Raw genomic sequence first — 13,629 nt, forward strand, 5'->3', positions numbered from 1 at the left:
CTTTTGTGATACGTGTATTCAATAGTGATCTCGATAGATTTCTTGAGAAGAACACACGAAAACGATTTTTGAACGACTTCTACATTTTTCTCTCGTATTGAGATTGCTTGAATATATGACCGTGTTAAAATTTAGAAGCACATAAGATAATCGTGAAACTGTAATTGAAATTTGTGTATTGAAACATCTGTTTTATTATTGCTGTATGTATCTTGTTAAACTGTGATTGTATTCTAAAGATAGATAAAAGTTTAATTTTGAGATTTAAGAACGAATTATAAAAGTATAAAAGTTACAATTTTTACATTATATATATATATATATATCATATTGCTAGCCGTTATTTTTTTACTGTTTATTCATAAATATAAAAAATAATAAAGATAAAAAATCTTAATTATTAATTAAACACAAAACAAATTTTGACTTAAGTTTTACTTAAATCTTGATCATTGAAATCTATCTATATTGAGGCAATTGCCGCGGCATACGTCGCTGATTATCTGTCAGCCGAATCCGTTACGCTTTCATGACGACGTTACACCTTTGCAGTTTTTATTCACGCTGGTAGTGATGACGGTCACGGCGAGACCCTCGTTCTTGATACACGAAGGCCACGGTCTTGGGACAGTTGAGCCCAAGCTCATCTCACAATCGGTACATTTGCACGAGGTGCCGACTAAGGTGATCAAGATCACCAAAACAGTAGCCATCAAGGTTCCTGTGCCGTACCCCGTTAAGGTGAGCAGTTTTTTTTTTAGAAAACGAAAGCGCTTGCAGTTAATTAACGATTGAAAGTATTGAGGAATAGCTTGACATCTTATAAATTTTTAACAAGGTTTAAATTTGTTATTTAAATGAATTGAATATCGAAATGTAAAGAAATCGCTGTAAAAATTATGATATCAAATTTGTAAAATAGTAAAAAATGAAATAAAATAAAAAACAAAATATGATAAAAATTCTTTTTTTAATAAATAATATGTACGCATATATACTATACATGATAATAAATATATAAATAATAAATTTACATAGCTGCAAAGAATGAAAATACTTAAAAATAAAAAAAATGTTCATTAAATTTTTTCTTATATAAAAATGCGATCAAATTAATTTTCTATAGTTATATTTATTTTTACACATTCTATAATATATAGTAAATTATTTATATAGATTATATTTATAATGTAATAAAAGGGAGAGAGAATAATAATTTGTATTATTTTAATATTAAAGTATGTAAAAACATATCGTAGATTCCTGATTTTTCTTCATACATCATGTATAAATGTTTGCGAATGACTGATCGATTACAGTTTTTTCTGTCTTTTAGGTACCTCATCACATCCCATTTCCGGTGCCGGTAAAACATCCCATTGCGGTTCCAGTACCGCAGATAGTGAAAGTGCCGCAGCACGTGCCAGTGCCAGTGGAGAAGCCCGTCCCGGTGGAACTGCATCAGCAGGTATTAACTGCTAATTTAAAAATCTTATGAGCTAATAATATTTTTTCAGAATCTATAGAATTTTTCTATATAGAATAAGTAACTATATTATATTTCTGTTTGTTAAAATCGTAATCCAAGGAAACTTTCGAGACATGTAATGACTTGCACCAAGAATTTATTTTATAAATTACTTTATAATTACACTTTTATTACATGTACATTGTTATAGAGAGATATATGTATTTATATTTTTTATATTTTATATTTATGCTATATGTATAAAAATTGGTTTTTGATTGGTTTTCATATAACAGCAGATAGAAGAAATTAATGATGATGGCTTTCAATTAATATTAAAGTTATAAATATAGTTAATTTAATTTAATTTAGGTGCCGTTCCTGATATCTAAAGCGGTGCCTGTGCCACATCCGGTCCCCGTACCACATCCGGTTACTTTGACCAAGCCGATCTTCATTCCGGTGCCGAAAGCGATCCCGATTCCACAATCGAGCCACGATGAAGGCGGTATTTCAGCTGGAGCCGGAGGCGGAGGCGAAGGTGATCATGCCAGCCACGAGACAACCAACTACAACACTTACACCTCTCAAGGCCGTGAAACCTACGATCAGCAGAGTAGCGGCCAGCGGGCCCAGTTCCAGTCATCCCAGCGCGACTACTCGGCGAATCATTAGCTTTCGAAATGCGACAGCTCGATTGATTACAACAGTGTGCGAGGTCTGGTGCGACTGAAAGGAAAAGTAAATCGAGAAGTAAATCATTGATGTATGATACACGCGAGCGGATCACTTTGAAAGTGGTTTAAGCGAAATGATAAAGGGCTTCGATAAGTAAAATACGAGTACTAGATAACAGGGCCTTTTTTGGAAACTTTATATACTCATTCCACTTTCAATGTTGACGGCTCTATATATATAAATATGAAATAATATTTCTCAAACTTAACTAGATATCACTCTCGAAGTATTAGATTTATAGAAAAAAGAAAGAAGAATTAGAAGAATTTTATGCTCAAAGACTCGTAAAAAGATTTATATACATGTAATATTGATATTGATTATAAAAGTTTAGAATTTTTATTCTCTATATTCGGATACTTTAGAAAATATTAGATATGTTTGTACACATAATTATGGGGTGCAATTCGTTAACTACTACTGATAAAAAAAGATGACGCTAATTTCTTTCCTACAGTAGTAATAATCGGGAGTAGTAATAATTGATTTCTATCAAATTTAATAGTTAAATGTAGTAATAGAGACAAAGTTGTGGTGACTGCAACACAAATGTTCGCGAATTTTGCAATTCGTCTGAATTAAATGCCCTGCAAATAGCTTCAGAAGAAACAAAAGAACAGAATCATGTGCTAATGATTTTTGACGTTGCTATTTCTGTCAACGTGACGTATTTTAATTATAAAATTAAAATACTTTCAATCATTGATGTCTGAAGAATAAGTTGAGATAACGTATTATACATTCTTGTATACAGACAAGTAGGTTCTCTGAAAGATGTTGAGTTTTTGTTTTTGCTACTTGATGTTATAGTTTTTCGTTATGTGAGATTGTTTTTTCTTTTTTTTTTTTAATGTTGTAGTATTATTTTTTAATAAAATATTTATGTATACACGCTGGAGCGCCGTCTCTTCCTTATTCCTCATGTTTGTAGAATCTGTAGTTTCTCGCGAAGCGCGATACTGCCGGCGTATAACCATAAATATCAGATTGCGACACTTTTTATTGGGCAGGTGTGCAAGTAGCGTTACGAGTCGGACTTGCCCAACGGGATCGCTTACAATATGTGCGTATAGAGAGTACGTTCCGTGCGGCGTGCGCTCTGCATGCAAATTTTATTAATCGCGTGTTTAACGTGTCCTCGTTCTCCATTTAATGGACATTTCACCGCCGCCGCGCCGCCGCGTTCATGTAACCATTTCTCATAATACAGCCTTAAATTTCCCTTTCGTGCCCGTGGATTATACAATTACGATCTTCGTTTTGTAATCTTGCAAGAGATTGTTCACGTAATCAAAAGCTCAAATTTTTCTCGTTATAAGTTATTTGTCGCGTTAATATTTTCGATATATCGATTATCTTACATAATATTCAATACTAACAATAAACAAAAGCTATATAAATAAATATAAATTAATAAGTGAATAAATGTAAAATATAAAATCTAAAAATATATATAAAGAAAAACAATTTTTTGATCTTTTTTTATGCTTATGCGTTTCTCTACAATATTTTTATTCACATTATGCGTGAAGCAACAAATATTTTCAGCAATTTTCATCGATAGAAGAATATATTATTATTTTTATGAACAATAAGAGGTAATAATGAGAATACGAGTTCTTCATGAGAAAAGATTTATTTCAATGATGGACAATCAGTATAATGACGTTATAGGTAGAAACATAGACCTAAGTAGTCACACTTGATGCTTGCGAGCACCACTCGATCCTTTTTTGTCGTGGAAATGTCTTTTTGTTTTTTTTTTTATTTAAAATTAGAGGACGCTCTTCTTTTCCAGACACTCATTCTCTCTCCTTCTCTCCCTATCATACAAATGTCCAAAAGAATTCGACATGAAAGACTCGCGAAAATTGTCCCCCAATATCCGAAACAAGAGGTATTCACTTTAACCACACTCATCATCGACGAAGAAGAATATATATTAACGTACATTAATATATATAGATATAGATATATATCTTTCTTTGGGAGCGCTTTCTTAAAGAAGGTGGTCACTGAAAGCTCTGAAAGATCCACGCGGTCCAAGTGATGCTTCGCGCTGATGATGTCGAAGAGCGTCGCCCTCGGGACTGCCATTTTACCATCCAGAGTATCCATAGGGGATACCGCTGTAACCGCTGTATCCGCTGTATCCGTTGTATCCGCCTAATCCGCTATATCCGCCGTAGTATCCATTGTATCCAAGACCGGAGTTCAGTTTCGCGTAGACGATCGGCTGCGCGACGGGCACCGGCACGTGTTTGACGACCGGGACGGCGTAGGGCTGGGGCACTTTGACGGCATACGGGGCGGGAACTGGGACCTTGACTGGATAGCTGACGGGAACGGGCACGGGGCGGTCTACTGCGACAGGAACATGCTTGGTGACCTCAACTGGGTAGGGTTTGGGCACTTGGACGGGATACGGGCGGTCGACGGGCACGGCGTACGGCACCTATATAGAAGAAAAAGAATATCTTTGACTATCGGTGAACAAGATTTTGAATAAATTTTTTTTCCGGTCCATTCCCATATTTGTATTAAGAAGGTATTGCATTAAGAAATAAGCAAAGATTAGGAAATATATTGTATTAGAATAAATATGAGGTTTAGTTTCTTATAATTTATTTTGGCTTGTCGGTTGATTAATAGAAGCTAAACTTTATACTCTACCCAATTAGCAATTTAAACTATTTTTTGTTACTCTATATCATCCACTTTAGTATTCGATACGAAAGACACTGTGAATTTCATTAAGATGCAAATGTATCCAATATAGATTTAATTTTTTTTGTTATTGTGGAAGAGATCTGGATCAAGGTGACTAATTCACAAGACAACGCAAGAGTATGAAACGAAGACCTCGCACTTCTAATCACGCTCCAATTGTCACAGTATATATATCTCTCTCTTTGTGCAATCGTTAACTTTAGTGTCGTAGAAATGCATACGTTTCGAAAGTCTAGTTACCATAGTTTATGTACATAGATCCCAATTATATTTCATTTTAGAAACTAACCGTATGCACTTCATCAAGAAACTTCTTGATGAAGCAGAAACTTCTTGAAAGATAGATTCCTTCTGCATGTGAAAGAGGGATTCGTGAAATTTGTAGAACTTGAACTTACACCAAAAACATTCGGGTACAAGCAGCAACATTAAAAAATTGATAAATGTAGATGTCGAATTAATAATAATCCATTTATGTTGGCACTTAAGAGATTGAAATTATGTAAAAATTGTAATTGCAAAATAACTTTCACCTATATCATTAGAAAACCAGATAAATATCGCCTTTAATCAATTTTCTTACTGAGAGACATAAATGTAGCTATTATTTCTCTGAGTCATTTGCTAATTGCTTTGCTTTCATCTAATTGCGCTTTCCAGTAAATTGATTCCCAGAAATGAAGCTTCTGCATTTATCTTTTTCCGCCAGTAGCGAGATATGATTAAGCCTTATCGAAGCAAGAAGATGGAAAAGAGCTGTACTCACGGATGCTCTTCACCAAATCTTGCTAACAAATTTTCACACGTGTAATCGCGAATATTAGTGATTCTAACGAGAAAATCGGGAATGGAAAATAGTGAATATTGATACCTTAACCGGGACCGGGACGTGTTTCTCGACGGGTACGGCGATGGGTTGGGGCACGGGTACAGTGACTTCCTTCGTCACGACGGTATTAATACCATGGTTGAGGCCGATCGCGGGAATGGACGAGTACGTGTTCAATCCACCGAGACCATAACCAAGACCACCAAGATTGTAGTCCAAGCCTCCGTAGCCCAAGCCTCCATAGCCCAAGGCTCCGTAAAGGCCTCGCTTATCCTTCTTCGTCTCTACTTTCTTTGTCTCATCTTTCTTCGTTTCTTCGGCGAAAGCGAGCGCCACCAGGGCGAAAAGAACGATCACCTGTAAATCAAAGAGTTATATGCTTTGTTTTCTAAAGAATTTGTAAAATTATATATTGTGTGTGTGATTGCACACACACACATAACAACAATAATTTTCTAACTTATTTTAATATGACCCTGAAATTGTACAATAATATATAAATGTATTTTATAATTCAATTAGAACAATCAAGATCAGAAAAAATAAAAAATGAATTTTTTTCAAACTTGATATAAAGTCGAATAATTGAATTAAAAAATATATTAAAATTATTTACATGAAAATGAAAACGTACAGAGAATTAAAAAATTGAAAAATAAAAGTAAGAGAACTTAAATAATTTGACAATAATAGTTGAAAAATATGTTTGTTATCTTTCTGTGTCCATATTATTAAACAAAAATTTCAATCTAATTAAAATCTATTAACTAAAAATACATTAATTTAAATTAATAAATTTAAAATAAGAGATTCACTGTAAGTATTCTTTGTTTATATTTTTTGAATAATTTGTTCAACTATACAAAGTCCTTTAAATTTTATATTAACAGTTGCAATTAGACAGTTGCAAAACCATCTATCTTCTGCAATGAACTGAATGTATCAATTTTCTTGAGAGAACGGTTCACCCTCGTTGTAACACACGATCGGTTTTTTCTAGATCTTTTCGATCCTCCGGTCGATTTCTCCGCCAAATCAATTTTTATGAATAAACTCTCGTATCCGATTATACCTTGGCGTTCATGATGCTGCACGAGTTTCGGACTTGGTTCGTCGAATTTGCGACTGATGAGTACGATGAAGATCCCCCTGCTTTTATACGATAAACCCTCAAGGAGAGACGGCATGGAGAGTGAGGTGGTGGGCAACCGGGCCTACTGCCGAAACGCGGTTAGGTGAAAAGAAACCGAAACCGGGTCCCGCGAGTAGGGGACCGCCGAAAAACTCGCACCCGCGCGACTCTTCTCGCCGCTCGTAAGAAAGACTCTTGCGCAAATGCACCACCTCGCACGCGTCGAAACTCATAGCGTTAAGTCTCTTTTATTGGCTCATGGGAAATCGTAGAAAAGTTTGAACCTTAATTTATAATAAATAGATTGATAAATTATAGAATTTGATTAACATTTACTTGATAACTCAAATTTAATGTTTCTATATTTTTATATCTCGTAATCTTACTCATCTTCTTACTCTACACAACTTCAAAATTTTGTATAGAATTATTTTATTAAGAAAACAGTTTACTAGTAGTTTTTTACTAGTAACTAAAGAAATTTAGATTATTGTACTATATCTTAATTGTTCACATTTTCAGCCAAATTTCAATTAAATTTTTTTTATGTATATTATTTTTATTATTTTACGTCATTAATCTTACGTCAAATTTTAAGTGGCGTAAGGAGATTTTTATACACCACGGTACTGCTAATTAAGGCCCCGTGCCGATTCAATTTTTGTGGATCTTTGTTTTGCGATCGTGATCGCACCGGGTGTTCTCTCAATCATCTGGTTGTGCAATTGTGCGCTCGGCCGATTCCGTAATTGAAATCTTACGAGAATGAGAAATAAATGATGAGCATAGCTCTCGACTAACTATGGGTAATAATTGTCTGTAAGCAAAATTGTAAGTCGTGTGAATCAAGTTAGTTCCACCCATACAGAAGGTAAAGTTTAAATTCAAGCATAATAGAAATAAACAGATATATAATAATGTTATTATACGTACCTCTCAAGTTTTTTAAAAATGTGCTATTTAATATTAAATTTTTTTATTATATTAAAATATTCTCTTTCTTTGTAACAAAAATTTAAAAATTTAAGTTTTTTTTAAATAATATATTTTATGATTTATTAATTATTAAATATTAATAGTAATTTAGCAAAAAATTATTTACAAATATATTAAAATATAATTATGTATTGTACGTTATATAACTATGACTTAATTGTGTGTGTGTATACTTTTTGGTAATTTTAATATAAAATTATATAGCAGCGTGTTAAAAAAGTGTTATAAAAGATATAAAAGATCACTGTTTAAGAGATTTTAATGTGAATTACTTAATTACTTGATAAAAATGACACAACAATATATTGCGCGCATCGCAGGATATTACATTTGGATGCCCTCCCGTCCATAAATCATTGCGTCGTTTATTACCATGTAACGAGACCATGTCTCATTTTCTTCTTGAAGTCGGCGAGAAAAAGCGACAGGCATGAAATACGCGTTTGAGAGATCAGATCTCATAAATTTTAAAGAAAAGTGAGAAAACGCTTAAGGAGAATCGATTCCATGGCTCTTCTGCAATAAGTAAATACAAAAAAGTCGTCAAATGCAAAGAGAGATTAATCATCTTTAACGGAAATCATACAGAAAATAATATAAAAATTAGTTTTTTAATGTTAGTCATATAACATTAGTTTTTTTATTTTACGAAAAAGCGTTTTGTATATAATCTTTGTTGTGCGCAAAAACTATAAAATATTTTTAAAATTTTGAATATTTTGAATATAAATGTTATAGAAGCTATTCAGTTAAAATACTTTGTGTTCACAGTCAAGATTCTATATATAATTTACGTTTATTTTATTGTAATTACATTCCATATTGCAAAATTGGGCGGCTGTCGCCGCCAGTCTCTTCTTTTGTTCCATGCTTTTCGCGAGGTGTTTATGGAATTTATGAATCTTATGGAACCGGCCTGATTCTCTTCTTTCCAGGTTGAACCGTGCTATTAACGAAAGTGGTCCGACTTTTGGACAGCTTCGCGCAATTTCGTTGCTCGTTAATTGGCTCCACCTGTCTGGCCAGTTCCAGAAAACTTGAGGAGAGCGTGATCATTAAAACACATTTCTCATAGATGAGCGAATATAGCTGTTTACGTGTTGACGAAAATTATTGCGCCAACGGATCACTTATCCTCGTTACAGCACTTGACATCGTTACGTATGATTAATATTTATGATTAACTTAAATTGCGTGCTATTCAACAACGAGTAATGTTGTGTCACAGGTATATTATTTGTAACATGGTTGTTTATATCGGTTAAAAAAATATTAGTAAAATATGGTAAAAGAAAACGCAGTAGTAAGAAAGTAAAATTGTGAATGACTGATTGTGAATGATCTAAAAACACAAAAACTGCCATTAAAATTAAAACAGAGTATTTTATATAAAGTAGAGAGACCAAGGAACAAGAATAAAATTGCTTTTTTTAATATTTGAATGCATATATGTAACACCTGTGTGTCATAAGATACGTAATAAAATTATGTTATCAAAAGATTTATGTTATCAAAAAATTTAAAGATTTATTAAAGTATTAAAAGATTTAATAAGTAATTTCACTTTTTTATTATTTATGTATTCTTTTCATATGGATTTTATATTAATCAGGAATTGTCAGGAAAAATGTGTATAAATTAAAATATATTCGTATATCCGATGGCAGTTAATAAACGAAAGAAACAAAATACTATGATCTTGTACTTTTGACTCGAAAGAAATAACATATGGCGCTCGGGACGCTGTCATTAAACTCCGTAAATTAGTTCGTGGATTCCCGGATGACGTCAAAATCGCGGCATGCAAGGACACGCCAACAGAATGCATCTTTCGGATTCTTTTACACTCCACTCGTAGAATCAATGACTACCTAAACCGGATTTATGCAGATTATTTGTTTATGTATATATATCGAGAACGATGGGTGACAAACGATTCAATGATTTTGGGATTTTCGGTGAATTAATCTTTAGCGAGTTAAAAGTGTGTATAAATAACATACCATTTTTTTATTCCACATTTAACTTCTCGTTGTGTGTGTGGATAGGTGGTTTAACAAAATTTCTATTTCAAGCTAACTGCTTTTAAAAGATATATTATTAAATATTCGTTAAATAAAACAATGTTCTAAGTTATTTAAGAAATATGCAGGTGAAAGGGAGAAAGAAAGAAGGTAATTTGGATATATTCCGTACAAGGAATAAATAGGAAAATATACGAGTAAAATGTACATATATACGAGTAAAGAGTTTTCATAGAAAAAAATATTAACTTATTTTCTTTAGACGTTTTATAACATACTTTCACAGTATAAGAAATTATTTGTTAATTAAATAAAGATCAACCTCAATTTAATTAACAACAATCTTATTTTTTATCGCTATAGTCAACTGTCGGCACAAAAGGTGATACATTTAATAAGTAACATATCAATCAAAGTTGATTTGCAATTGAATTGACATTCCTCCATAATTTTCGTTTCGGCGCTGAATTCTGAATGTAAATCCGAATTTGTGATCTTTACAGCATTTGGCAAACATAAATAATCGATCGAAAGATGCTTACGGTAGTCTAGACTCATTCAAAATAGGCGGAATGTCTTAGCTGATTATTAAAATGCAAACGATTTGGACGCATTTTAGAAATATAAATTATATGACTTGGAAATTAGGGGTGACGAGTGGCTCCTGTATTTTACATAAAACATTTTAGTATCGGCAACTTTGAAGATAGTTTTTTTTAGAAAAAATATTGAAAGAATGTAATTTCATTTTCCTTATTGCTATATTTTATACACAGTTATCCCGAATTCGACCAAAACTAATTTTTAAGAACCGGTTAGCTGATATAAATAAAGTAAATAAACAGTCGAAAGATATCTTGCCATAGTATCTTTTTCTCTGGACTTGTTTGAAATAGTCTTAATTAATATTTTATCAAAATATATTTTTTTTTTTCTAAAAACCCTATTTAATAATTTAGCAAATAATAAATTTAATTTTCCATTATTCTTTAAATTATAAAAGAATGTTTCTAGTTAATATTACGAAAAGATTATCACAAGATTATCAATTTTCAAATAATTAAAAGTAAGGAACTGTTGATAAATTACATTTCTGGGTCTAAATAAATAAATAAAAATTAACAACTCACGACCAATATATAATTAATTGATATCAATAAATTATTAATTGATATAAATGTAATACGCTTAATACAATTAAAAAGACAAAATACTTATGTTAGTAAAATTTATTAAGAAATAAAACATAAAAATTTTATTTACTTAAATTTAAGTTTTAGCGTCTTATTTTAGGTCGCTATTGAAATATCGAGCTCTAACATGTTAATACAGCTTTTATACGTGAGACAGATTTTACTTTTGTCGGTTATTGCAATAAAGCGAGAACGTTTTAATTAAAAATAAATATTGTAACGTTACGAACCCGGATTTTTGTGACGCTGAGAAGAAAGAATGTCTGGCAACTCTCGAACGCTTATAATGGATGATCCAAATTTACATGTGACATTTATCAAGGCCGGCGCCAGCGACAAATTTTTTGCGTAGACAAAATGGTTCTCGCTTATTCAGAGAAAGAACGATCGAGATCTGCGATATAAATTTCTTCTGGACATTTCTTCGTGAAGATTTATGCCTAGCTGTCTCATCTATCGTAAATTTTATATTATTTACCGATAGGATTTGAAGAAAATAAAGATATATGTGAGCGTATTGGTCTAGCAATCCGATTTTTAGTGAGAAGATAAACTGCAAAAAATATTGCAAGTAAAATATTATCTAATTTAATTAGTAAATTAGTTGGTCATGAAATAAAAAAAATCGAAGAAAATATGAAAAAAGACTCCGATATCCTTTATTTTTTAACTTTTATTAAAAGAAGTGAATTAAAGAATTATAAAGAAAATAAAACATTAAAAATTGAAATAATTGTGAAATTAGGTCTATCTTGCTCTAATAAGATGGAAAATTCATGTGAAAAATTAAGAATCGAATATTAATATTATTGTGCAATGTACTGAAAAATGGACTTCATCGAGAGCTTCAGTAAACACTTTGAACCAACGATTTCCGGGTAGGAGAGACAGACGAGTGTTCGTGAATTGCATAAATCGGCAACCGTTTTTGATTTCGACACCGGAAACAGGCCCCTTGCTCGCCCTCTCGTAGTTTGTTGCAAGCGCGAGATGTATAATCGTTTGTAGCGATTGCGTAATCGCGAGCGCCAGGCCCGGCCGCAGTCAGGCGAAATCGCCGAAAATTCCACGTTTCGTTCGTACACCGGTTATTACACGCACGTTCCTCGCGTCACCTCGATGTATGTATACGTGTATACGCATTCTCTGCATCGAATGCACACGACTTGCATTATACAAGTTCCGTGACATTACTTTCGCATCCTTAAGGCTCAAGCCGCAACCTTTATCAAAATTCGAACATTGTTGCGGCGTTTATTGCCATATTCTCGAATTTATTAAATGTCTCAGAAAAATACAAATTAAATATTTTATTTATTCATTTTGTGATTAATAAATATTAAATATTTACTATGTTGTAAATAACAAAAATAAAAATGAAAAAATTGAACTTTGCAATAAAATTAATATTTAGCAGGCATTTCCTGCGCATAGCTTTAATATTCATTTAACATTTTAAATTATATGATATAAATTGATTTTTTAATGTAAATGACAAAAGTATGGTGATTATATTAGGAAATACATGTCAGTAATTTATAAAAGCCAAAGAATTGTGCGTGTAGAAAATAAAGTTATCAAATGTATTAACTACGTAAGTATGGCATGAAGCATCAAGTGTCTCGTTATTGTTGTGCAAATTGATGTAATCAAGAAATCATTATGTAGGCGGAGCGCTTCACGGTGTCCAAGAAAGAAAGTCAATTTCGTGTCTTTGAGCTTGTTCTTGTCTTCTTTGTTCCCTATCTTCTTTGTATCATTCATTGTCAATTGTGTCTGATTATCGCGGTTATAGACAATTTTGTCATACCTTGTATTAACTTACGTAAAAGTGCAAAAATTATTGTATTTTTATTTTTCTTTTATTTTTGCATCAGTTACTAGAGAAAATAATTAATGATAAAATTCAAAATATTAAACAATTAATTAATAATTTGTTTAAGTAAATTAATATAATTGCATTAAAATAATTAGTAATTACATAATTATAATTCATACATAGTTATATAAATTATTAAGTTATCAAATAGAAAAAAAATATCTTAAGATAAAAATTAATATTATTTTTTCTAAATATTCATTATTGTTAACTCATTTATATAGATATTAATATAATTCTAAAACTCAAAAATAAAATATTATTTGCATGCACGCTTTCAAAATTGATACTTATTTGATATTTATTTTTCAATTGTTTTTCATATAATTCTTATTATTGCAGATATTGATTGGATTATCCGATTATTAGAATAAAAAGATTATCTGCCTGTTTTATTTAACTTGTCACATCTCTCAGTAATTGTAATTATTGGAAATTTTTAATTTTATTTGTATTTTAAGAATGTTCAATTTTGATTTAATTTTTTCTTGTTCTTTCGATTAAAACGCTTCTGCTACAAAATGTATAAGCATAATAATGTGTGGTCGACCTTCATCAAGGGAAACGTTAAAGTTACGCGCGAATTTTTTGATATGTATATATATATATATTTATATATATCATAATCCTACACATGGTA

General features: G+C 31.7%; 2 protein-coding genes across 2 annotated transcripts; one reads left to right on the forward strand and one right to left on the reverse strand.

Annotated features, from left to right (window-relative positions):
- Positions 1 to 523: 523 nt before the first annotated feature.
- LOC139811379 (uncharacterized) lies at positions 524 to 3,593 on the forward strand. Its single transcript, XM_071775665.1, has 3 exons — positions 524 to 741; positions 1,337 to 1,468; positions 1,841 to 3,593. Exons 1-3 carry the CDS (start codon positions 574 to 576, stop codon positions 2,141 to 2,143), a joined length of 603 nt encoding a protein of 200 aa, XP_071631766.1. The 5' UTR covers positions 524 to 573; the 3' UTR covers positions 2,144 to 3,593.
- Positions 3,594 to 3,840: 247 nt separating this feature from the next.
- Positions 3,841 to 6,909, reverse strand: LOC139811500 (uncharacterized). The gene is made up of 3 exons (XM_071775777.1): positions 6,838 to 6,909; positions 5,808 to 6,122; positions 3,841 to 4,661 (listed from the first exon to the last, which is right to left on the reverse strand). The coding sequence occupies exons 1-3, from the start codon at positions 6,847 to 6,849 to the stop codon at positions 4,305 to 4,307; spliced, it is 684 nt and encodes a 227-aa protein (XP_071631878.1). The 5' UTR covers positions 6,850 to 6,909; the 3' UTR covers positions 3,841 to 4,304.
- Between the last annotated feature and the right edge of the window lie 6,720 nt (positions 6,910 to 13,629).

This window comes from Temnothorax longispinosus, chromosome 1 (genome assembly GCF_030848805.1).
Source record: "Temnothorax longispinosus isolate EJ_2023e chromosome 1, Tlon_JGU_v1, whole genome shotgun sequence".
NCBI lineage: Eukaryota > Metazoa > Arthropoda > Insecta > Hymenoptera > Formicidae > Temnothorax > Temnothorax longispinosus.